The following is a 26,824-nucleotide window of genomic DNA, read 5'->3' as shown; positions in this document are numbered from 1 at the left end:
GAATTAAAGGGCCCAAATCATGCCAGGAAAACATGCCCCAAACCATAACACTGCCCCCACCAGCTTGAAGGGTTGTACTCATGCATGTGGGGTGCATGCTTTCATGCTGTTTCTGCCAAATTCTCACTCTACCATCTACATGATGCAACTGGAAATGTGATTCATCGGATCACATGACTGTTTTCCAATGCTCGACTGTCCAATCCTTGTGTTTCTGTGCGAATTGGAGACGTTTTATCTTGGTAACTGCAGACAGCAAAGGTGTTCGAACAGGCCTTCGGCTTCCATATCCCATACGATGGATGCAGTGTACGGCTAATTTGCCTACAAACGTCAGGTGGTCATAATAATCTGGCCACTCAGTGTATATATATTTTTTACTACATGTACCCCACCAGGCTGGAGCGCTTTGAAAGCTTAGACTATATATTCCTTGGGGGTTGGCGGGTCATTTCTTTCGCTCAGGCCACAGGACAGTACTTGGCACACAGTGGGGATTCAGTACCATTCATGGAATAACCAAATGAGCCGAATTGATGCGTTGCACCAGCAGTTAGCTGTGATTGGCTCGACAGAAGGCACCCTAGTACTTTTTCCTGCCGTTGGTCACTCACTGGCTTTGTTTTTGTTTTTTCCTTTCTCCCTCTGTAGCATGGAAACGATGGAGACAAATCCACTTTTACAGCTGAACCCCGCCATTCCAGGCGTGTACTCTGGGAACCCATACCCATTCGGGATTGATCCGGTAACAATGTCCTCTGGGCTTAAATAGTTATTAAATAGTTAAATGACTGGCTGAGGAGAAATGGGGGGGTGGGGGGGGGGAGGGGGGAAGAAGTGCCAGAACCTATCAAATCAACCAACTTGTGTTGAGACAGAATTACATGGACGGGAGGTTTTTGTGACACACTGCGCTGACTTCAAGTAAGTGTCCTGCCTGCATCCTTTACCCAGCCCCTGGGTCATTTTCCATACAATTCCCCAAACATCTGCCTTGTTCTCCATCACTTATGCCTTGGTGGTTAATGACTGCTTCTTTTTTTAAAATTTTTGTTATTGATTTCAGAGAGGAAAGGAGAGGGAGAGAGATAGAAATATCAGTGATGAGAGAGAATCACTGATCAGTTGCCTCCTGCACACCCCCTGCTAGGGATTGAGCCCACAACCTGGGCATGTGCCCTGACTGGGAATCGACCCTGACCTCCTGGTTCATAGGTCGACGCTCAACCACTGAGCCACGCCGGCTGGGCAATGACTGCTTCTTTTAAAAAGCCCTGGGTGCCTGGGAAGTATGCATATTAGATCATCAATTTAGCATCCTAATCCAGTTTCCTACTTGGGCATTTTCTTGCAGTGGGGTAACATTTTTTTTTTTCCTAGAAACATATGGATTTGCTTTTATTTTTGTTAACTTTTACTGCCTAGAATTGATACGAGTGGAAAAAGAGATTGTCAGCTTTCGTTTGTTATATCTATCGCAATTGGATTTGAGCTGAGCAAAGCGAAAGTGATTCCGCACACTGGATATGAAGGGGTTTTCCAGAAGACACCCACACATAGTGGCCCAGCGCAGATCGCCACTAGGTGGCAGCCTTGTGCTCCAAATGAGCATGGGTGCTCTAGACCTGAACTTGGCAGACGCAGTCCAGAAGTGTATCTTATAAGCTCTTTTTGTGACAGAGAACCCAAAAGCTCAGGTTTAGTTGCTGACAGTTAAGAGGGAACAGCACTGGCCCTAATGTTGGTTGTGTGGTCTCTCCTATCTTGTGGGTCCTCTCTCTCCTCTTGTTTTCCTGGGTCCTCCCACTGCCTGCCCTCCTCCCCTCCCTTATAAAAACAGAAAGTGCCCTAGCTTTTCTGTTGGCTCAGTGGATAGTTTGGTTCCGGTCAAGGGCACATGCCTCAGTTGTAGGCTCTGGCCCTGGTTGGGGCACATGCAGGAGGCAACCAGTTGATGTGTCTTTCTCACAGTGAGGTTTCCCTCTCCCCGCCCCCCATACTCTCTCTATAAGCTTGGTTCTCAACCTTCCTAATGCCTCGACCCTTTACTACAGTTCCTCATGTTGTGGTGACCCCCAACCATAAAATTATTTTCGTTGCTACTTCATAACTAATTTTGCTACTGTTATGAATCGTAATGTAAATATCTGATATGCAGGATGTATTTTCATTGTTACAAATTGAACATAATTAAAGCATAGTGATTAATCACAAAACAATATGTAATTATATATGTGTTTTCCGATGGTCTTAGGAGACCCCTGTGAAAGGGTCGTTCGACCCCCAAAGGGTCGCAACCCACAGGTTAAGAACCGCTGCTCTAAAATGAAAAAATATCCTCTGGTGAAAATTTAAAAAACAAAACAAAAAACAACCCAGAAAACATTACCCAGACTGTACCTGGTTTTGGCTCAGTGGATAGAGCATCGACCTGTGGACTGAAGGGTCCCGGGTTTGATTCTGGTCAAGGGCACATACCCAGGTTGTGGGCTCGATCCCCAGTAGAGGGCGTGCAGGAAACAGCCAGTCAATGATTCTCTCTCATCACTGATGTTATTACTCCTCCCCTCTTCTATGAAATCAATAAAAATATATTTTTTTAAAAAGAAAGCATTACCCAGGATGTGTTTATGCTTGCTTCCCAGGGGCACTTGCATTCCAAGTTTTATCAAAAGAGGTAAAGTCCTTGAAAGCTGGTTTGCAAGCTGCAAAGTGCTAAAAAGATATGCAAGTTATTATTTTTATAGACTGGAAGGCTTTATCTCTGGTCCTAGGAGTTTCCTCATTAGCAAGCAGATGGGGGAGTCCCAAGGGGGTGGTTTTAGGGTCTGATTGGCCTTGCTTTGAATCATGTTGCTCCCACTGTCCTCTCTCTTCCCCTCACAGCCCACATCTAATGCATCAGCAAATCCTGTTTGTCCAGGTCTGCTCCCCACGAAGGGAGGGTGGTGTAACTCACATCTCAGAACTGAGCTTCCAGAGTTCCTGCTCTGTGTGCAGTTTCTGTCATCTGTCCACCCATCAAAAGGAAAGGAAAATGTGAGGGTGAAAGAGCAGGTGGAGAGTTGAAAATAATCCTCCAGGTAGCACTTAGATTTTTTTAAATTTATGGTCTTTTTATCATAGAATAATAATACGTATGATTAAGAATCCATATAACACAAAATACTGTAAAAATGAAAAGAAAGACTTGTCTTTCCCACCTCTCTGGTTCCTGCCGTCCTAGTCCCAGAGATAACCTGTTAAACAGAACATCTCTGTGCCTGTGTTAGCACTTACATATATGAATGACGGGTTTGATGTTTGCATAATGTAAACTTCTACAGCTGCATTTATTGACGGAATGCATCATCTATTTTGAATCAAATCATGAAATACTTGGCTATCAGAGCTGCGCGGTCTTTCTATAGTGTCTGTGAATATTTTATAAGAAATGAACATAGCAGTGGTGATGGAATCAGGCAGCCTGTGTTTAATTCCTGGCCTGAAACTGGACATTGGCTCTGATTTGAGCTCTACTGACACCCCAGCTACACTTCTCCTATAGCTGGACTAAGGGAAATGGGACTTTGGAAACCCAGGAGCGTAATCCCATGGAAATAAAGCTTTCTACTCTATCGCCTCCTCCTGTGGGGGCCTCTGGAAATGCTTATTCCAGTGGAACCCCAAGAAGTCCACTCCCACTAACAGTGGGGGAAGACAAGACATGTTTTTCTCCAGTAACAAGAAGATTAAATGATTTTCACACGTAAAACACCTAAAAGAGTTTAGTGCATAAATGGGGTAAATGCTCCATTTGCTATTGTATTATTTCTTCCTAGGTGTTTAAGTAACTCAGTTTCCTCGAAATTAAGATAAATTCCCTCACATGTAAAATGGGAATCCTTGTAGAGTTGTCCTCCCTTATTCATGGGGACACGTCCCAAGACCCCCAGTGGGTGCCTGAGTCCGTGGATAGTACTAACTCCATGTACACTATGTTTTTTCCTGTACATACATACCTATGATAAAGTTAATTTACGAATGAGACACAGTAAGAGATTAACAATAATAAAATAGAACAATTATAACAATATACTGTAATAAAAGTTATATGAGTATGGTCTCTATCTCAAAATACTTGTTATACTGTGCTTACTTTTTTACTTAAAGGAAGCACTTCATAGATTCTCTTTGGCATATCTGAATTGCCAGCGTCACCTCGGGGTCATTATTAAGTAACATAAGGGTGACTTGAACACAAGCACTGTTAGTATCAGTACGATGTTAGTATTGATCCGGTAACCAAGGCTACTCAGTAACTAATAGGCGGGAAGCGTGTACAGTGAGGAGACGCTGGACAACGTAATGGCTCATGACTCAGGTGGGATGGAAAGGGACAGTGTGAGATCTCATCATACTTCTCAGAATGGCACACGATTTAAAACTTATGAATTGTTTATTTCTGGAATTTTCCATTTAATATTTTCAGACCACAGTTGACCATGGACAACTGAAACCACAAAAAGTGAAACCATAGTGAAGGGGGACAAATGTCTCTATCTCATGGGATTTTTTTGTTAGAATTAAACAGGGTAAACACATTTAAGGAGCTTGGTGTGTGCCTGGTACTTACCGATGAGTGTGGCTGGTTTGTCAGGTTTGGCTGGCTCTGCAGCATGCCAGTTTCCCTGCCCTCACCAAGCCGAGGGATCCTGTGGGGTTGGCTAACCAGGTGGGCAAAGGAGGAGCAGACCGTGGAGGGCAAGCCTGGTACAGCTTAGAGGTCGAGGCGCACAGGGAGGGGGGAGGCTCTGGTGTGTGGGCACCGTCACTGGTGTCCCTTCTCTCACCTTTCCAGCGACCTCCTTAGTGACCATCCAGCTGGGAGCCACTCAGGACATTGTAAAGAAGCAGTGAGATGTGGTCCCTGCCCCTGTGTGTGCACGGGGGAGAGGGCAGGTGACTATGCATTGAGACTGTGCTTAGGTGGATGCTGACCCTGAGTTACTGAAGGAGGAAAGAGAAGTTTGTGGCTTCGTTACCTTTGAGATGCAGTACAACAAGCCCTCAAGATGTGTCTAGCAGGCCGTTGGGGATGTGCCTGAAGTTGGAGAGGTGTCAGAGGTAGTGGAGAGGACTTGCATCATTTGCCTGAGGGTGGGGATTGGAAACTACAGGGAGTTTAAGATTTCTGTTGGTGACTGGGGTCACTAATCAACATGAGACGGTGGGGATTGGAAACTACAGGGAGTTTAAGATTTCTTTGGGGAAGATGAACGTTGGTGACTGGGGTTACTAATCAGCATGAGACCCTGACCACTGGGGGTACTTGCTGTCTGAGTTGCTCTCCTGGCGGCAGGCAGATACACATGCCCATCACTTTGCAAGTTGACAAACAGGAACTTCAGAGAAGGCAGGGACCATACCTTACCCACAGTGCTAATAAACAGGCTTCAGCAGTGACTTCTTGAGAAGGGCCTGGAAGATGCCTTGTAATGTGAAGCACTACAGACTTGCAAAGTCAGACATGCTATTTATTATTAAGAAGGGATTGGATAGCCCAGCTGGTGTGGCTCAGTGGTTGAGCATCGACTTATGAACCAGGAGGTCATGACTTGATTCCCGGTCAGGTCACATGCCTGGGTTGCGGGCTCCATCCCCAGTGTGGGGTGTGCAGGAGGCAGCTAATTAATGATTCTCATCATTGATGTTTCTATCTCTCTCTCCCTCTCCCTTCCTCTCATGGGTAAGTTCATGGGCCAGAGATCTACACTTTTATTAAGGGAACCGAGGCAAGTTTGGGATCTCCATAATATTTAATGATTTATTTTCATTTAGATCAGGGGAAAATCATGTAGGATTCCGCCCCCAGTTTCCTTCCAGCCACTTGATATTTTACTGGCACTAATGGTTCGGACACTTTTGTCATCAGAGTTGTATTTATAAGGGGCTTGGTCCTTTTTGAACCTAAAATGCCTGAGTGGAACTGGACTGAAGTTAGAGACTGTGGATCCCAGAGCAACTTCTCAGGGGAAATTGTGCCGTTGTCCCCAACCCTGGTAGCACGTCCAGATTCTGGCCTCAAGCATGTCTTCACGTTTCCCACCCAGATTTGGAACTTGGCTTCCAACAAGCTAACGTTCTTGAACTCCTATAAAATGAAGATGTCGGTGATCCTGGGAATCGTCCAGATGACTTTTGGCGTCATTCTCAGCCTTTTCAACCACATGTGAGTTTTAGGATTCTCTTTCTGCCTGTTGGTCTGACCCCATTTGACGATGAGCAGTGGCAGAGCCACCGGTTGTGCCCCGGGTCCCTCTGTGTGAGGTTCCTTCCCCCATGTCTCTTGGCGTGAGCCAGGACAAGCTGGTGCCTGGAAATGGGCCCTCTGTTTCTCGGCTGAACTTCTCAAAGGTGAGTAATATTTTCATGCGGGTTCAGAATGAGGCTGGCAAGCCCGCAGCACCTGGTGTCCCCCAACCTAAAAGGCTTGTTCCTGTATATCAAGGCTTAGCTCTCACCAGCTCCCACCAGTGGGGACATAGTGCCTTTTGCCAAAACCCCGTCAGATTCTAAATTCCCTTTGTTGTCATTTCTTCCTATCGGCAGCACCCTCTCCCTTCTCTGGCTGTTAATGTTCTGCCTATTCCTTTCCTTCGATCAAGAACCATCTCTGGAAAGCTTCTCCAACCTACTTCCGCTGCAGGTGTAAATCTTTGAAACCAGCGTCCATGGTGCCTTTCAGAGGTGCCCTGTGTGGATCTGGCAGCTGGTAGGAGTCGCTGCCATGTAGTTTGATAGTAAGTGAGGGTAGCATGAGGCCACACCCATGATAGGGGGTTTGGAATCTGAAGTTTACTAATAAGTACTGCTTCCAGTTTTTCATATCTGTGTGACCATGGACATGTTGCTTAACGTCTCTGAGATTGTTTTCTTTTATAGAATGGGAATATAGTAGTCAGAATGAGTTAGGTTATTGTGAGGTAACAAATAACCCCCAAATCTCAGTTGCTAAGCTACAGACCATGACATGCCCACTGTAGGACCACCGGGGGCTCTGTGCTGTTGTCTTCACACGGGGACCTGGGCTGACGGGCAGCTCCCAGTGGTGCACTGCCAGTCGCCATGGTGGAAGGAGACTGGGCAATTACCGTTGACGCTTAAGTTTCCACCCCAAAGTGACACCTGCCACTTCTGTTCCCATTTCATTGGCCAGAGCCAGTCACACAGTGACCCCTGATCTGAAAGGCCGAAGAAGTACAGTTCTACTGAAAAATCGGAAGTACTTAGTGTGCAAGCCAATGACAAGCACCCTGGTGCTCCTGTCTGCCTGGGAGTTCTATGCGGATTCGGTGAGACAGAATCCCAGACGGCACTTTCTGCCTAGACCTTATTTGGCATCATTGAGTGTCAGGCTGGCCTCACATTATCTCTGATAATCCCATTTTTTTCCATGGAATCTCCTTTTCTAGCTCTTGCAATTAACAAAGGGTATGGGGCTCTTTCTGATATTTTTCACTTTGGTGCCCCCAACTTGTCCTGTGCGACCCAAGGCCTTAGAGCTGGAGTTGGCATGCATTCTCTGCAAAGGGACAGATAGTAAATCTTTTAGACTTTTGAGGCCAGATGGTAACGTGAAAACTGCCATTGACAATACAAATACATAGGGGGGGGGGTGAGTGTGACCGTTCCAATAAAATTTGATTTATGAATGCTGAAATTTGAATTTTGTGTAAGTATCATGTACCATAAAATAGTATTCTTTTTAGTCCTGCCCCCCCCCCCCCACCGCCATTTTAAAATATGAAAACCATTTTTGACTTGCAGGCTATAAAAACCCAAGGGCCCTACTTTGCCCCCCTATCTTAAGGCATTCTTAGGAGGAAAGCTCTCAAGTCACCCCCATATACCCGTGTGTTTTCAATGTGTTGATATGAGCTGGGCCTGCATTTGAAGCTTTGGCCAAATCGCCAACTGACTATGTGGGCTCAGTCTTTGCTTCAGACATAACCTCTAGACTTTGGTTCTCTCCAAATCTTTTGTGCAAAAGCACTTTCCTTTCCATCCATGCATGATTGCTGCTTCCCAGGGGAGTGAATGCAGTTAACATTTTATGCTTTGGGAAGAATAATTAGTTACTGATATTTTTTTTCAATGTTCTGTCTTCGTGTGTGTGTGTGTGTGTCCATCCCCAGATACTTCAGGAAAACGCTCAACATCCTTCTGCAATTTATTCCGGAGATGATTTTTATGCTGTGCCTGTTTGGATACCTGGTTTTCATGATCATTTTCAAATGGTGCTACTACGATGTCCATGTGTCCCAGAAGGCCCCCAGCATCCTCATCCACTTCATCAACATGTTTATGTTTAACTATAACGACCCCTCGAATGCACCCCTGTACAAACATCAGGTATTATGGGATTTTTCTTCTTTTATGCACCTAATTATGGTAGATCTCTCTCATACTCTTGAGTACCACAGAGACTAGTTATTTGCAAGACTGAGCTATCTTGCCCTAACCAGTTTGGCTCAGTGGCTAGAGCGTCGGCCTGCGGACTGAAGGGTCCTGGGTTTGATTCTGGTCAAGGGCACATGCCCGGGTTGCGGGCTCGATCCCCAGTGGAGGGCATGCAGAAGGCAGTTGATCAATGAGTCTTTCTCATCATTGGTGTTTCTATCTCTCTTTCCTCCCTTCCTCTCTGAAATTAATAAAAATATATTTAAAAAATAAAATAAAAATAAACTCCAGCTAAGGTTTACAAGAAAGAAAATGGAAATGGGACCAGGAAGAGGAGTCCCTCTGTTCACACGTCAGGCTCTTCCGGGGGCTTCCGCTGGCTCGTTGAGTTTTTATCTCTTGTTTTCCTCTGGGCTCTTCCTCTGTGGACAGCACCGCCCAACAGTCAGACTTTCTGCCACTCTGATTGCTTCCATTTATTTCAGCTTCACTCTCAACTTGATATTTTATTTTTAAACAGTATAAATGTTCCATGGGAGCTGGATATAAATAACACTCAGTGAGTCATTCTTTGGTAGCACAAATAGTTCTCTTCTTCTGGCCTCTCCCAGCGATTAACCTGATAATATTGCTTGAAGGTCGAGTTTTCAATAAAGGAAGGCCCATGTATATAGGTCGTGATTCCTCTGGGTCAAGTTCTAGGGTGAGTTTCCCAATGCCAGGGGACCCTGCGGTGCACCTATCCCAACAGTGAGTGCTCATGCTGGTGCCCTGGTGAAAGTCAGGCTCCTCCCATGGCCCTGCATGTCCTCATGAGTTTGATTCCTGCTTGTATTCCCCTTCCCTTCAGAAGCAGCAAATAAGAAGGAAAAAATGCCCTGTGATGGGGCTATTTTTTTTTTTAATGAAAAAATAAGAGACTATTTTCAATAATAACCAGAGAAGACTTACACCTCTGGAAGTTCCCTGTTGGTACCCTATCTTTTTGTTATACATCAATGGTAACCTTGAACCACCCTAGCTGTTAGCATTAAATGAATGTATTTGGAAGGTTAATTTACTCATTGCCTGAGTTTAAATGAAAATTTACCTGGCTTTTCCAAGCAAGTCTTCACTTTTAGGCAAAGGACTGAAATCCATCAAACAGTTCACGTGCTAATAGCCCTTTGCATGAAGACAGAAGCCCTCACTTAGTCTGGAATATGCAGTGAGCATGGCTTTTCCAGCTTTTTCTCATTAAAAACATCGTTGGGTTTGGCTGGTTTCCCCAAGCCCTAGTATGAAGATGAATTATCTTGACACAGTTTGAAGTTTCCATAACCTCATTTTTGGGTCAAGCAGCTGGGAGAGACAATGTAGGTTGATAAATACAGCCCCTTCCCATCACTGTCCTGGCTGTCTTACTGTCGTGCTTGACTATCAAAGAAGAGCAACAGATAATATAAATCTCCAGTTGCTTGTACAACACGAGGGGGAAAGCCTGGTGTAAAATGGACAAATAGGCCTGGCTGGTATGGCTCAGTGGTTGAGTTGACCTATGAACCAGGAGGTCAGGGTTCAATTTCCAGTCAGGGCACATGCCCAGGTCATGGACTCCATCACCAGTAGAAGGCGTGCAGGAGGCAGCCGATTGATAATTCTCTCTTATCATTGATGTTTCTATCTCTCCCTCTCCTTTCCTCTCTGGAATCAATAAAAATATTAAAAATAAAATGCAACTGAAATGACTCACACTTAGCATTTTTATCATATAAAGCAGCGGTTCTCAACCGGTGGGTCGCGACCCCTTTGGCGGTCGAACGACCCTTTCACAGGGGTCGCCTAAGACCATCCTGCATATCAGATATTTACGTTATTATTCATAACAATAGCAAAATTACAGTTATGAAGTAGCAACGAAAATAATTTTATGGTTGGGGGTCACAACATGAGGAACTGTTTTAAAGGGCCAGAAGGTTGAGAACCACTGATGAAAGTATGCTGTGTGATCACCTTAAAGTGATAGGATCTTACCATTCTGGTCTTGCAGCAAGAAGTCCAAAGTTTCTTTGTTGTTATGGCTTTGATTTCTGTACCGTGGATGCTTCTGATTAAGCCATTTATTCTTAGAGCCAATCATCGGAAATCCCAGGTAAGAGTCATTCCTTTCAGTTCAGTCTCTGTGGGTAGGCATGTGGGTTCCTTGGGACTAGAAGTCTGGGGTTGAGAGAGCATGCTGGGTGGACCAGGCCTGAAAGACAGTGGCGAGGTAGGTAACTGGACTTCACCAGATATGTTCTCTTCTATAGAGTTTGACTTTTCCAGAATAATGTCCTATTAAGGCCAAGCAGGTTTAAATCTTATGTCTTGCAAATTTTGCGTGTGTGTGTGTGTGTGTGTGTGTGTGTGTGTGTGTGTGATATAAAATACTCCTTTGCATGATTATACCACAATTTAGTTACCATTCAGATACTGATAGTTATTTGGCTTGTTTCCAATTTTGGTAATTACAAATAGTGCTTCTATAAACTTCCTGTGTATGTCCTTTGGCACATGTGTTTTAGAGAGTTGCAAGTAACTAATTTAAAATTGATTATTTTATTTCAGACAGCACCTAGGTCAAACAGCATGAGATGTTAGCTAAAGGGACTGACTACAAAGTCTATTTTGACTGGGGAGAAGAGTCACTAACATTCACAAAGTCCAGTATCATGCGTTTACCAAGTTATTCATGTTTATTTTAACCAATTCCAGCATAGGACTAGAAAAGGCTAGAGTTAGGGATGAAAGTGGAGAAACTATCTTTTATTTTTTTCTGTGATATTTTCTCCCTTCAGTTGACGGAGAGAGAAAATAGGATTTGAAGAAGACAAAGTAATGTTAACTTAAGTCACATTCCTCACCATAGGGCAGGGAACCATGAGCCCAGAGCCCCCTGTCGGTACCTGGTACCCTGGAATTCCTGTCCAGACGGACTCAAGCCCACTTCTGGGCTCTACAAAGGTCCAGCCACATACTGGCACAGCTAGATCCTGGCGTGACCACTGGGCAGCAGTTTGTGGAGAGTGTAGGTGGGCATGGACAGTGTGGGGGTAGTATCCACACATGTGCACACCGGCCCTCCAGCTTCGGGAGGGGACCAGAGATGAGGAGAAAGTGGTGTGTCATCGTGCAGGCCAGCTCTCCTGGGACGCTGAATTTGAACCTGGCCTTTCAAGTTCTTATGAGGCTTTATTTATCAAGATAGGAGGCTAGAACATATTTTACTTAGGAATATGTTGGCTTAATTTATAACTTTTCAATATTTAAACATATGACACATGGACTTCCATTGTGACCTTTGCCCAGGGGCTTGCAAATATTAGGTGCAGACTCGCTGAAGAAAGAAAGGTACTGATACTTTCATGCCTAATTTGCAACACTCCTCCCGTGAAATCATTCTAGGAACAACGTTCAGCATGGGATGTTAAGTTTCACAGTGACTGGGAAGAAATAGTTGATTGAAACTCAGAGATAAAACCAGGCCAAACTGAATGGTGACTACACCTTGATTTCCGCCCCCCCCCTTTGGATTTTTTTCTTAGCTATTTTTATAAAGTGATATTTTTTTTTAGAAAAGTATATTTGTGTTGGAAAAGTAATTGTCTTAGTCTGTTTGGGCTGCTATAACCAAGTACCACAGACTGGGTGGCGTATAAACAGCAGAAATTCACTGCTTACAGTCCTGGAGGCTGGGAAGCCCAAGATTAAGGCTCCAGCACATTCACCTTCTGGGTAGGGTCCCTTCCTGGTTCATGGTGAGAAGACACCTTCTCATTGTGTCCTCACATAGAGGAAGGGGTGAGGATGCTCTCTGGGGCCTCTTTTATAAGGGCACAAATCCCATTCCTGAGGGCTCCACCCTCATGTCCTAATCACCTTCCAAAGGCCCCACCTTCTAAAGCTATCATCTTTGGAGGTTAGGATTTCAACATAGGAATTTTGGAGAGAGACACAGACATTCAGATAATAGCAGTCATTAATTCCTGATTTTTCCCATAGAAATCTGGATGTGTTGGTCACAAAGCTAAGTATGTCAAAGGTATCACTGATGGTTTAATGACGGTGTGTATATATGTATAAATAGAGAGGCACTCTGGTGTGTGTGTTGGTTTACAGTAAAGACTGACCCATTTGGCACCTTCTGGCACCATGGAGAAAAGCACATGCTCTGGAATCCCCGCCTGGGTTTGAATCCTGGCTCTGCTGCTAACCAGCCTTACCAGCTGGGGTCCTGGGCACATTTGTTAACCTTTCTGAGCTGTAGTTTACCTCTCTGTGAAATGGGGTGGTGACTCTGCTCATGTAAAAAGGTTGTTATGAAGGCTAAATGAGATAACGTAGAGAGAGTTTAGAACAGTGGCTGGGACGTAGCTAATATTTCACGAGAGCCCGTATTTTGCATGGAATTGTTGTGATTCTAATTCTAAGGATGAATCGAACGCTTCATTTCCTTGCTTGCTGACAGCTGCAGGCATCCATGATTCAAGAACACACCGCTGAAGACATTGAAGGTGACAACTCGAGCCCTCCCAGGAGAGCAGATGCCCACAGGGCCCAAGAGGACTACGAAGAAGAGGTATTTGAGACTCAACACCCTACAAAGACTTCCCAGTTTGTACAGATTCTAGAAGCGGACCTGGTCAGGGGTGGTGGTCAAGTATTGAAGAGCTGTTTGGGCGTGGGCACCAGCCCATCAGAATGAACTTGGGCAGTAGAGCTGGTTGGGTCAAGAGGACCTTGCTGGTGGCAGCCCTGTGATTGCTGAGTCACAGGAAGCTGGGGAGGTCCTAGGGCAGGGGATGCCTACAGGATCAGAACAACTGCTACTTACCAACCCATCTAGGAGTATTGTAATCTTTTAGCCCAGGTGCTGCTGCATCTGTGAGCGTGAGGTGAACATCAGCCTTCAGATCTAGTGACATCGGAGGCCATCAATGGTACTGAGGCCTCCTTGGCTCATCACTGGGCCCCGAAAGTCAGCTTTCTCATCAGGGCCCCTCAAGCCGTGAGAGCAGAGCCCAAATGTCGCCCTAGATATTGAAGCAAAAAGTGGATCCTTTTTCCCCAGTCCCCTCCTGGACCCAAGTGTGCACAGCCTCCATCACCTCCTGCCTCAGCCCTGCTCTGTCACAACCTCCTTCATTAACCTTCGTAATACTATCTGCTCTCCTATGAATTCAGGAATTGTTTTGTTTCCTCCTCCCTCCCTGCCCCTTTCTGTCTGAGGGCAGCCACTCCCCACGCCAGGAATGTGCCACATTTTCCCAGACTCTGCTTTTATGCCAGGACTGGAGTGGCCCACAGTCCCGAACTGGCTGGGGGTTATCACTGGAGCTCTATTCTTATTCTGCAGTGGGGACAGGGTTCTGTGAGGCCTGATGGGTGCTAAGAGTAGCTCCATTGCTAATGTTAATTACTGAAAAAATAATCATTTGAATGAATGGATGGTCAATTAGTCCTAATGAGGGAAAAAATCTGGATTTTGAACAACTGTTCCTACAAGATTCCAGGTAAGGAGAATAACCCATATTGGTGGCTTATTGATATTATTACGTTTGTTAGACTTGCTGGAATGTTTTAGAATCCAACCCACACAGCATCAGACTTACAGGCCCAGCCTATCCAGTGCAGCCTCCATAATCTTCTCATGCCCTTGACATGTATCCAGTCCCTGTTCACCGGCCACCACCGCCATGACCCGGCTGCCCCTTCCATTTGTAGACTCCTCCCCTCCCCCATGGTCATGCTTGGGTCTCCCATTGCAAGGTGAATACAGGCTTGACTCCGCCTCCCCCTCGAAATCCTCTCCCACTTCTCTCCTCGCCAAGAGTTAACCGAACTCAAGGGTAAGGACGCAGTGCCCAGACTGCCAAGTCTACCCGAGACTTCTGACACTAGCCACAAGTTTGGGGCTCCCCAGGACCACCCCCCCTTCAGACCAACCATGTTACAAGTTCAGGGTCCCCTCAGACTGTGTTGGGTTCAATCATTTATAAACCCACTCATAGAACTCAGGAAAGTGCAATAGTTAGTTTTGTAGCAAAAGCGTACACATCAGAACCAGCCAGAGGAAGAGGCACCCAGGCGGAATCCACTGGGAGGGCTCCAAAGCACGGCTTCTGTGTTCTCAGGGACTCGTTATTCTCCCAGCACTGACATGTGGTAGCAGGTGTGCAGATGGCCAGCCCAGGAAGCTCACCTGAGCCTCACTGTCCGATGTTTTATTGGGGCCTCATTACGCAGGCATGGTTGACCTAGGGCAGTGATGGCAAACCTTTTGAGCTCGGCGTGTCAGCATTTTGAAAAACCCTAACTTAACTCTGGTGCCGTCTCACATATAGAAATTTTTTTTAAAATATATTTTATTGGAGCAAGAGTCAGTCTGGTGACATGCAGGGGACATGGCACTTCAGACAGAGGGGAGAGCATAAGTAAAAAGAGTAAAAACAGAGGAGAGGACAGCACCGTGATGGCGAACCTTTTGAGCTCGGCGTGTCAGCATTTTGCAAAACCCTAACTTAACTCTGGTGCCGTGTCACATATAGAAATTTTTTGATATTTGCAACCATAGTAAAACAAAGACTTATATTTTTGATATTTATTTTATATATTTAAATGCCATTTAACAAAGAAAAATAAACCAAAAAAATGAGTTCGCGTGTCACCTCTGACACGCGTGTCATAGGTTCGCCATCACTGACCTAGGGCCACCCAGGTGGTCTCCATCACCCTTCCTTTCCTGGAGATGGGGCTGCTAGCATGTGTCTCCAAGTCCAATTCTAACCACTTGGTTGGTCTTTCTGGTGTGGCCTACCCCCAAGTAAATGAACAGAAGTGGTCCCAAGAACTCACCAAAAATAACAAAAGCATTTCTTTCACTTGTGAAAGTACAAGGACTTAGAGCAGTGGTTCTCAACTTTCCTAATGCCTCGACCCTTTAATACAGTTCCTCATGTTGTGGTGACCCCCAACCATAAAATTATTTTCATTGCTACTTCATAACTGTAATTTTGCTACTGTTATGAATCATAATGTAAATATCTGATATGCAGGATATATTTTCATTGTTACAAATTGAACATAATTAAAGCATAGTGATTAATCACAAAAACAACATGTAATTATATATATGTTTTCTGATGGTCTTAGGCGACCCCTGTGAAAGGGTCGTTCAACCCCCAAAGGGGTCGCGACCCACAGGTTGAGAACCGCTGACTTAGAGGTTGCCTTCCAGGGGCCAGGATGAAGCTGAACCTCTCTTTGGTTGGGGTTAATTCTTCACTACACAGTCTTCCTTTTCCTTGACTCTCTCTACCCACCCTGTCCATCTCTGCTCATCCCCACCCTTCAATTCCTCCTAGCAGTTTTCATTGCCAAACGGAGAGGCACTGATTTTTGTCTTTTTTCTATAGCAACTGACATGGTTGGCCACACCCCCATTCCTTCCTGGATACCTCTCCATCCTTGACTGCAGCCATGTGGTTCCTCCTATCTCTGAACGAAGATGTTTCCCAAGGCTGAGTGAGAGCTCTTCTTCCTACGATTTTTTTCTTATTGATCTTCTCAGTCCTCCTCGCTCCCACTGTCCCTCCTCCCACAGTGAGGTCCCAGGTGTCCATTTCCAGCCTAGACTTTTCTTCTGAGCGTGTTCTGCCTCTGCCATTGTGTGCTGAGAGATTCTACTTGTATGGGCCGCTGTCACCTGGGACGTGACACATCTGACAATTAACTGCTCATCTCCTTTTCCAATTTATCCATTTTTGTCAATGCAACTCTTTTCACTACTCAGCCTCAAGAATCTCAGAGCCCTGTGTGACCCTGGGTAAGGGCCCCTTCTGGGTAAGGGGTCCTCTGTGTTCCCACAGTACCGCTGCATTCTCGATGAGGGCACTTCCCATAATGCTGTGTGGGATCTGTCTGTCCGCATATTCTCCCTATTAGACAGTGAGCTACTTGAGGGCAGAGAAGGCGCCAGTCACTCTGTGTGTCCCCCCAGCATCAGAAACAGTGGGCTATCATCGCTGTCTTCACCCCGTTTCTTCTCCCCTCATACCCAGAATCACTAAGCTATTCCACAAACCGACTTTTTTGCTTATAGGCTGTCCCTTCACTGGTCCATTTTGCTTCCAGATTAATCTTCCCCCAAATATGTCTTTAAGTTCCCCTGCCACATTCTATTCAGATCCTTTTAATGGTTGCTCAGTGATTCCGGGTGATTTTCTCAGCTCTGTCCTTCATTGGTCTTTCCTGCAACTTCAACACCTGCACGCTCTTACTGGTCACCTACACAGGCTCCCAGTTCCAGCCAAATTGTTTTTCCCCAAAACTTGCCTCCGTGATATTCCCACCCACCGCCTTACTAGAGTCCTTTTCTTTACCAGGAAGGGTCTTGTTTTTCTTTGACTTCCGGATGCCTCCCCATCCTTCATGGCCCAGCACAAATCTCATGAACCTTTTCAACAACTTCTGGGACATGTTACTGCACACACACCACATCCTACTTTGTGTTGCTAATTCTCTTTCTACAAGTGCAGTAATATTTATTTTCCTCTAGTTCACCTGGAAATATCTGAACAGCAAAGCCCATGTCTTATTCATCTATATATTATTTATACTACTTTGTATGTGGAAAGTACTTAATGAAATAGAACGAAGAGTTTCCTCTTTCAGTTCAACTTTGGAGACATATTCGTGCATCAGGCCATCCACACAATCGAGTACTGCCTGGGCTGCATTTCAAACACAGCCTCTTACCTCCGGCTCTGGGCCCTCAGCCTGGCTCATGCAGGTGAGTGAGCCACCAGCAGGGGTGCAAAGCTCAGAGCATGCGCTTGTACCAGTGCCTTCTCTGGGTTCTTTCCGGCTCTTCTTTCTTGAGAATAATTTGCATTTCCATGTAAACCTGTGATGTTGCTCTTACGTCTTGCAGAACTGTCCGAAGTGCTCTGGACTATGGTGATGAACATCGGCCTTCGCCTGCGAGGCTGGGGAGGACTCATCGGGGTCTTTATCATTTTTGCTGTGTTTGCTGTCCTGACAGTAGCCATCCTGCTGATCATGGAGGGGCTCTCTGCTTTCCTGCACGCCCTGCGGCTGCACTGGTGAGGACGATGGGGCTGCAGGACCTCTGTGGGCTCTTGGGTGGAAATCGGGCTGTCAGGCCAGCTGGGTCCAAGTCCTGACCTGTTGTGTAACATTAGCAACTAACATACCCTTCTGGAACCTTAGTTTAGGCACCTGTTGGTGAACTATTCAATGATATCATATATTATGCATATATCATGGCCACCTTGTGATAAATGCTAGTTCTCATTTATTCCTTCTCCTTTACATTTCCACTTGTTATATTACAATTGGCTCTAAAATAAGGGATACCTGCCAATGTCGGTACGATGGGAGATCTGAAATGGGCTCATGGAAGGCCTGCTGAGTCTGGGACCTTTGGCCTTTGTTGCCGAGTGCAGGAGTTAACACCCATAGTTCAGCTTCCAAATTCTCAGAAAGTGGAAATTGAAGGAGGGTGCCTGCAAGGGAGAAGGTCCCCTGGACATTCACAGATTTGTCCGGAATGTAGGTTGTCTTCAGCTTTCACCTCCCTCTCTACCTGCTGTTCATAAAAAATGTTTTTATGCTTCACTACTGAGTTGAGAATCACAGCGTCCCCTGCCTAAGGTTATAACATCATTTCTGCCTGTATCATTGGGAAGCAAATTCTGCAACTTTATAAACATAAATGATCTTGCGTGATATCTGTTCTGAAAGTTATAGAAATATAAACCAAGATTCTGATTGTTCTGCAGTTTAGGACCAGGATGAAAACTAAAAAACACGTGTAACCTGCTAAGCGCTCTGCTCACTAGCTCATCAGACAGTGGTTCAAAGCGAGGGTGCTGGGGGTGGGATGGCTATGCTGGTCTGTGAGGCCACCAGCAGAGGCCTGGGAGGGGCGGGGGGTGGGGAGGTGTAAGAGAGAAGGTTATAAAAGCGTCAGCGGATCCCTGTGGCAACACCAGCCTGGGTTCCTCCCCCGACGCCTTCCTGACTCTGCGCTTGGTTTGATAAATGCTTCCTAGATCTAGCTACCCCCTAGAGGTGGGTGTTTAACCCCCCCTTTTCTTGCCCCCAACAACAGGGTGGAGTTCCAGAACAAGTTCTACGTCGGGGCTGGGTACAAGTTTTCTCCATTCTCCTTTAAAAACATCCTGGATGGGACAGTCGAGGAGTAGCTGCAGGTCCCGTGGCTGATGGCTGACACCACCTTCTGTATCAGTCTTGTTTTTGACATCAGCAGTGCAAGGCTGCCAATGGAATGATTGTTCTTAGCCAACCAGAGGCAGGAAGACATGTATTATTTAGCTACAAGTCCTGGGATTTGATACGACTTCACCATGTTATAGAGGAACGGCGTCGCAAGTCATTTCAACCTCCTGTAAGGTCTTAGTTGTCAAATACTAAAATGATAGAGAAATTGGGGAGGGGTTGCTAAATTAATGTTTTCTTGTCATATTGTAAGTATTATATTTAAGAAAATAAACTTCTGGGCCAGTCACTTTTTCCGTAAGATGTCTTTATTCAAAATTATTTCATAAAATTTAGTGTCGATAATTTCAGGGCAAAGTTAAACAATAGAGTTATACAAACTACTCCAAAAGAAGGATTATTATTTGATTCCTTCATTTCCTGCTTCCTCAAACACCTTTTATCGTCGTCTGAGGCTAAGCTGCACAAGTTCAGGAACTTTCTCATAGATTTTTCTCTCTGGGTGAGGAAGAACAGCTAATGTTCTGTGTTCGATGGAGGGCTGGCCCCTGTGTGGCTCTCTGCTTTGTTAAATCCCACATGACATCATCAGCAACTTTGTTTGCTCTGAGAGCACATTATGCTGGAGTAACTGGAGAAAGTGATTTGTAGGCTTGGACAAATTCAAGGGCCAGGTGTAGAATAAGATTGTTCCAAATAGACACACAGACTAATAGAACAGAAGTGACAAGGAGCCAAAAACATGCAATGGAGAAAGGAAATCATCTGGGAAAACTGGAAAGCCACATGCAAAAGAATGGACCTAGACTGCTGACACCATACACAAAAATTAACTCAACATGAATTAAAGGCTTAAATATAAGAACTGAAACAATGGAATGCATAGAACATATAGGTACTAAACGTATGGACCTTGGTCTCAGAGGGTTTTTTGTGAACTTGACCCCAAAAGCCAGAGAAGTAAAAGCAAAAATATATGAATGGGGTTCCATCAAACTAAAAAGCTTCTGCACAGCAAAAGAAACCATCAACAAAACAAAAAGGCAACCAACCAAATAGGAAATGATATTTGTAGTGATATCTCCAATAAGGGACTAAAATGTATTTAAAAAAATGCATACAGCTTTTTCGTAACAGGTTTGCCGCCAAAACACAGGTGTTGTGAAAACCACCATTAACTCAAACCCAAGATGGGAAAGGGAAAGACTCACATCAACATCGTCGTCATTGGACACGTAGATTCTGGCAAGTCTACCACTGCTGGCCATCTGATCTACAAATGTGGTGGCATCGACAAAAGAACCATCGAGAAATTTGAGAAGGAGGCTGCTGAGATGGGGAAGGGCTCTTTCAAGTATGCCTGGGTCTTGGATAAACTGCAAGCTGAACGGGAACAAGATATCACCATTGAGATCTCTCTGTGGAAATTTGAGACCAGCAAGTATTATGTGACCATCATTGATGCCCCAGGGCACAGAGACTTCATCAAAAACTTGATTACAGGCACATCTCAGGCTGACCGTGCAACCTGATTGTTGCTGCTGATGTTGGTGAATTTGAAGCAGGCATCTCCAAGAATGGACAGACCCGTGAGTGCCCTTCTGGCCTACACACTGGGTGTGAAACAGCTGATTGCTGGTGTTAACAAAATGGATTCCACTGAGCCACCCTACGGCCAGAAAAGATACGGAGAAATTGTTAAAGAAGTCAGCACCTACATTAAGAAAATTGGCTACAACCCTGACACAGTAGCATTTGTGCCCATTTCTGGTTGGAATGGTGACAACATGCTGGAGCCAAGTGCTAACATGCCTTGGTTCAAGGGATGGAAGGTCACCCGTAAGGATGGCAATGCCAGAGGAACCACACTGCTTGAAGCTCTGGATTGCGTCCTGCCACCAACTCGTCCAACTGACAAGCCTCTGTGTCTGTCCCTCCAGGATGTCTACAGAATTGGTGGTGTGGGTCCTGTCCCTGTGGGCCGAGTGGAGACCGGTGTTTTCACGCTTGGCATGGTGGTCACCTTTGCTCCAGGCAACGTTACACTGAAGTGAAGCCTGTTGAAATGCACCATGAAGCTTTGAGTGAAGTTCTTCTGGGGACAACGTGGGCTTCAATGTCAAGAACGTGTCTGTCAAAGATGTTCACCGTGGCCATGTGGCTGGAGACAGCAATGACCCACCACCAATGGAAGCAGCTGGCTTCACAGCTCAGGTGATTATCCTGAGCCACACAGGCCAGATCAGTGCTGGCTATGCACCTGTGCTGGATGGTCACACAGCTCACATCGCTTGCAAATTTGCTGAGCTGAGGGAGAAGATGGATCGTCATTCTGGGAAAAAGCTGGAAGATGGCCCTAAGTTTTGAAATCTGGTGAGGCTGCCATTGTTGATATGACTCCTGGCAAGCCCATGTGTGTTGGGAGCTTCTCTGACTACCCTCCTCTGGGCCGTTTCGCTGTTTGTGACATGAGACAGACAGTTGCTGTGGGTGTCATCAAAGCAGTGGACGAAAAGGCAGCTGGAGCTGGCAATGTCACCAGGTCTGACCAGAAAGCTCAGAAGCTAAGTGAATATTATCTCCAACACTTGCCACCCCAGTCTCAATCAGTGGTGGAAGAATGGTCTCAGAACTGTGTGTCTCAATTGGCCATTTAAGTTTAATAGTAAAAGACTGGTTAATGATTACAATGCATCGTAAAACCTTCAGAAGGAAAGGAGAATGTTTTGTGGACCATTTGGTTCTTTTGTGTGTGTGGCAGTTTGTAAGTTATTAGTTTTTTAAATCAGTACTTTTTAATGGAAACAACATGACCAAAAATCTGTCACAGAATTTTGAGACCCATTAAAATAACAAAGTTTAATGAGAAAAAAACACACACAAAAACACACAAACAAATGCATACAACTCAACAAAAACAAACAATCGAATTTAAAAAAGGGCAGAGGACCTGAATAGACACTTTCCCCAAGAAGACATATAGATGGCCAACAGATATATGAAAAGATGCTCACCTTCACTAGTTATAAGGGAAATGCAAATCAAAACCACAATGAGCTCATACCTGTTAGAGGGGCTATCATCAATAAGACGAGAAATATGTTGGAGAGAATGTGGAGAAAAAGGAACCCTTGTCCACTGCTAAGGGGAATGTAAGTTTATGCAGCCTCTATGGAACACACTATGGAGGTTCCTCAAAAAATTAAGAATAGAGCTATCACATGGCCCAGCAATCCCTCATCTGGGCATCTACCCCCAAAACTTGAAAACATTTATTCCCAAAGATGTATGCACCCCTGTGTTCACTGCAGCATTATCCACAGTGGCCAAGACATGGAAACAACTAAAGTGCCCTTCAATGGATGATCGGATAAAGATGTGGCACATATGTACAGTGAAATACTACTCAGCCGTGAAAAATGATGACATACTGCCATTGTGGCAGCATGAATGGATCTTGAGAGTGCCATGCTAAGTGAAATAAGTCAGATGGAAAAGGACAAGAACCACATGATTTCACTCATGTGGGATATACAACAGCAACGAATGAACAAACTTATGGGAACAGACAACAGTATGGTGGTTACCAGGGGGGTAGGGGGTAGAAGTGGGGAAGGATGAAGAGGGTAAAAGGGGGAAAACATATGTAATGGAATGTAAATATACTTTGGGGCAGGGTGAGCATACATGCAATATACAGATGATATATTATGGAATTTTACATCTAAAAAATGTTATTAACCAATGTCACCCTAATAAATTTAATTTTTAAAAAAGATTGTTTCATTAACTCTTTAGTCTGAATGACCTTTATCCAGGTTAATTATAATGGCTATGGTAACTATCCTGGTAGAATGAAGTCTATTTACAATTTACGAAGCACTTCCACTTAGTATCTAGATCTAAATAAGATTCCAGGAGACCTGACAAAATGCAAGAGTCCTTTGGACAGGTCTCTTTTTTTCAACCCCACCTGCCCCTCCGTGTATTGGGTTGCCTGGTGCTTATGGAAGTGTCATTGCTCATACCCCAGGGGGCTTCTCTGTCACCTTCCATATCAAGGTCATGCATGACCCATCCAGCACAACTTAAGGCACAATTAGATGCTCAGCAAATATTCACTTAATGATGAAAACAGACTGAGCCCAAGAATGACAGTTGTAATCAAAAGATGTGTATCCTTGAGTTCCATCTCTGGTAGTTTATTGTGTGTGCCCTCAGGCAGGATGTGGAGTTGTTCCCCTTATGGCCAAAGTGGGGACAGTGATCTCCACCTCTGGGCTGTGAAGGGGGTTATAAGGCACTGGGCATGGACCAGGCATGCGGTCAGTAACGATCCCATGTTGTCAAGGTCACTGGACAGGTTCAAGGTCCTCAGCTCCTTATTGCCCTTCTCCACAGCCGTCTAAAACTATGCTCTGCTTAGAGGGGGTCACCAACCAGCCTTTTCCCCTCTAATCCTAAACAATGATGGCTGCAAGTGAAGGTTGGAAAACGCAGAACTTCCCTCTGCACCTGGCCTAGACCCCTGCTCTTTCAGCAATGCCCCCAGCCTTCCTGAGAACAACATATTAGTATCTTCCCAAGCCTGGCAGCCTCTTTCTGTTTCCATAAGAGATGTAGTTTCCCCTTTATAAAGGGATCAGGTGAAGGGCTGACTGAGAAGGGGGTGTGACCTGGATGTCACTCACTTGTCCAGGATGCAAGGTGGTTTCTTAAATAATCCCGTTCACAGAACTGAGCTGAGCGGGAAGGAGAAGACCTGGGCGCCAGGTTTCTTGGGAAAGTAAGTCCAGAAGCCACCAGTGGTGCAACTTCTAGGTGGGATTTGGCTGCTGTGAAGGGGAAGCAAACAAGCCCCAGACTGGAAAGAAATACACCGAGGTAAGAAACTCCAATGGGCAACATGGATCTGGATTGATTTCTCCTGCTTTGGGGCGGTGGGAGGGTTGGACCACAAGTGCCTGGCTGAAGGCAAGTGGAGTTTGAGACTTTCTTCTTATTGACATTGCAAGACAAATTACATCACACACACAGACACACACAAGTTCAGTTTAAAAAATTCTACAGTGGCCCAATTATTTCTGGCTAAAATGGAGTAGAATAAAATGCCTGCTGGTCACCTAGAATTTGTTTTGATGAAGCTTGAGCTCCATCTAAGCCTTTGAGTTTCAGAGTAAATCCCCAATATGTAAGTTTTTAAAAAAATATATTTTAATTGATTTCAGAGAGGGAGGGAGAGGGCGAGAGGGATAAAAACATCAATTATGAGAGAGAATCACTGATTGGCTGCTTCCTGCACACCCCCCACTGGGGATTGAGCCTGCAACCTGGGCATGTACACTGATAAAGAATTGAACCGTGACCTCCTGGTTCATAGGTCGACACTCAACCACTGAGCCACACCAGCTGGGTGTCAGTTCTTTATTAGATTTTTTGAAGGTGGGCCATAGGTAATTTTCCCATTGTAGTTTTTAAGGAACTGATAGTTAGGGCTGTGAAGCATCCTTCCCCATGTTATTCTCTGTTTTCCTGAATTGGTCTGATCATCCATCCATCCATCCATCCATCCATCCATCCATGCTCTTCCTAGGTTAGAAGGGATTTAGAATGACTTAGGGAGCCAAACAATAGAAGATACCAACTCAGTTTCCCCAACATTTTATTTCAAAATTGAGCTGATAAATTCTGTCTCTCAGGAACGTGCCTCATCTCCATCTGTCTGAAACATTTTATCTTCCTCTTTATGAAAACATCTCTTTATGAAACTTTAGAAAATACTAAGCGAATACTTTCCATGCCTGCTAAGTTAGTGTTTGTCCTCGGAATGATCTGGAATGTAAGCCCCTTTACAATGCACAGATGTAAATGCCCAAATCCTGACAACCCATCCACACCTCTGCACCCCCCACCAACATGCTTCCCCCCCGCCCTGAAGGAATCCTGTTGTTGAAGACCCCGCATAGCCTCATAGGCAGGAACAGAGCTTTCTCTGTGGCTGGTAACTTGTTTCTTCCATCCCTTGGCAGCCTCACCTGACATTGGGAGCCCATCGACCTTGACCATCTTCAAGGGCTGGGCATTAGAAAGATGGATGTTGCAAATGCTGACACTGAACACTGTGTCGGTGGCTGGGCAAGGGCCAGGTTTGCTCCTTGAGTAGAGTTTGAGTGAGTCACACATCGCTGCCACCCCTTTTCCACACCCCACCTCACCCCCACATCAAGGAGGCCATTCCAAACGGAGGTGTGGAAGGTTTTTCTTTCTCTAAAATACGCTAATTATACATGTAAAGCGATATGGAACAATAGAGGTATTTTTAGTGTGAAGTCATCCATTGTGTAGGAGTGCCTTTCACAAGGAAGCTGAGGCGACTGGTTTGGGCGAAGATCAGTGTTACATTGTGGTTGGAGTGGTTTCGAGGTCGTATTTTCCAATAGGCACATAGCACCTGGGAGGGTTTCTTAATACACTTCCGTTTACCCTTGAAATGAGAGCAACCTATTTCAGAAGACAAGTAACTGGTGGTTACTTTTAGGTGGTTTTTCATTTGAGCCCAAGGTGTTCTCATGTTCGCAGAATATTAGCGTTGAATGCCTTCGGAGCAATAGACGTTTGCTAACTACGTAGATAAGAACTAATGCTGAGTATATTTGATTTATAGTCATAGTGAAGTTTTAGAAGCTTAGTTGATACCTTCATTCCGAGATGAGAAACGATACGAACAGCCGTGAGTGCTTATGTTGCAGTGGGCACTGTGCCATATTATACAAACATCGTCTCATTTAATCCTCATTTCAGACTTGAGGCAGTTTGTCAGTTAAGAATTGCACACAACTGACTGTCGGAGTGCAGTGTTTATCATTCATCACAGCCAGTTGGTCACAGCTGTCCTTGTTCCTCCCACGGCTTCACTTGACCAGCCTAAAAAAATTTTTGCACACAACCGCAAGTAAGTAATAGCGACCAGAAATAACGGGGTCTTAGACAAGAGAGAGCTTTCTTTTCTTTCCCACATAGAAGCCGTCGGGAGGTAAGTAGACCAAGGCGTGGGAGAGCCCGCCTCACCAGGTCCCGGGCTCTTTCTCACTACGCTCTGCCCCACTTAGCCCGCGTTTCCACCTGTTCATCCTCACGTTCATATCCGGACCCGAGACACCTGCTGAGGCATCAGCCATCAGGTCTCCAGGGGCTGGGAAAAGGCAGGAGGAGGAGGAGGAGGGAGAGAGGGGCGAATAGGGCTTCCTCAGAAGTGCCGCCCCTCCAACAACCACCTGCCACTCAGTGGCCACCCATCCACCAGGTATAAGGAAGACTTGTTACTGGAAGGCAGCAGGCTGCTTCTCCCACAAGAAGCTGGGACTGTTTTTATTTCCAGGCGAAGAAATGGAAAGAGAAATGGAACCAGTTTAATCTGTCTCACCGTGGCTGCTGCTTTCCTGCCTCTCTCCCTCCCTCCTCCAATCCTTCTCTCCGTCTCTCCATCCCTCCCTCCTTCCTTTCTTCCCTTCCTCCTCCCCCGCCCTCCCTCTGTCTTTTCTGTGTTTGCTAACTTAGCAGTTATAGAATGATCACTAAAGGTTTTTGTTACTATAATGGTCAGTTACTACAGAAAGTGAACAGTCTTCCAGTTTTGTTTATAATTTATATATCCTCTTGTGAATTGCCTGTTCATATAATTTGGCCATTAATTGATTAGGATCTTATTTTTTATTGTAGTTTGTGGTTTATACCCACCACAAACATTTTTAAAAAAAATATTTATTTATTTCAAAGAGGAAGTGAGAGGGAGAGAGAAATAGAAACATCAATGATGAGAATCATTGATTGGCTGCCTCCTGCACGCCCCCTACTAGGGATTAAGCTCACAACCCGGGTATGTGCCCTGATCGGGAATCCAACTGTGATCTCCTGGTTCAACCACTGAGCCACACTGGCTGGCTACTACAAACATTTACTGGAGAAAAGAATAAAAGAAAAAACAAATAACAAAAAAAAGAAAAATATTAAAAAACAAACAAAGAAAAATATGAGTGTACAGATGATGTGTGGTGGAAGTATGCACTGGAACCTGTATAATGTTGTTAACCAGTGTCAGACC

The 26,824-nt window shown here is 45.1% G+C and overlaps 2 protein-coding genes and 1 pseudogene across 4 annotated transcripts in view; all 3 read left to right on the top strand.

Moving 5' to 3' along the window:
* Positions 1–19,595, top strand: part of ATP6V0A4 (ATPase, H+ transporting, lysosomal V0 subunit a4) — a 63,801-nt gene extending 44,206 nt beyond the window's left edge. For all 3 annotated transcript variants that reach the window (XM_005874983.2, XM_005874985.2, XM_005874984.2), the window contains 8 exons: positions 652–745; positions 6,093–6,211; positions 8,178–8,394; positions 10,472–10,573; positions 12,929–13,039; positions 17,134–17,251; positions 17,393–17,564; positions 18,596–19,595. In XM_005874983.2, coding sequence (XP_005875045.1) covers positions 652–745; positions 6,093–6,211; positions 8,178–8,394; positions 10,472–10,573; positions 12,929–13,039; positions 17,134–17,251; positions 17,393–17,564; positions 18,596–18,689 — 1,027 coding nt within the window. In that variant the 3' untranslated portion in view covers positions 18,690–19,595. The remainder of the gene's footprint in view (positions 1–651; positions 746–6,092; positions 6,212–8,177; positions 8,395–10,471; positions 10,574–12,928; positions 13,040–17,133; positions 17,252–17,392; positions 17,565–18,595) is intronic.
* Positions 19,596–19,714: 119 nt separating this feature from the next.
* On the top strand, positions 19,715–21,445 carry LOC102241257 (annotated as a pseudogene).
* Positions 21,446–25,465: 4,020 nt separating this feature from the next.
* SVOPL (SVOP-like) overlaps positions 25,466–26,824 on the top strand; it is a 58,190-nt gene continuing 56,831 nt past the window's right edge. Inside the window, exon 1 of the mRNA XM_014546710.1 lies at positions 25,466–25,756. The gene's annotated coding sequence lies outside the window, so the exon portion shown is untranslated. The remainder of the gene's footprint in view (positions 25,757–26,824) is intronic.

Source organism: Myotis brandtii, unplaced genomic scaffold, assembly GCF_000412655.1.
Source record: "Myotis brandtii unplaced genomic scaffold, ASM41265v1 scaffold455, whole genome shotgun sequence".
NCBI lineage: Eukaryota > Metazoa > Chordata > Mammalia > Chiroptera > Vespertilionidae > Myotis > Myotis brandtii.
The sequence above is the reverse complement of the archived record's forward strand: the minus strand, read 5'-3'. Positions and strand labels throughout refer to the sequence as shown.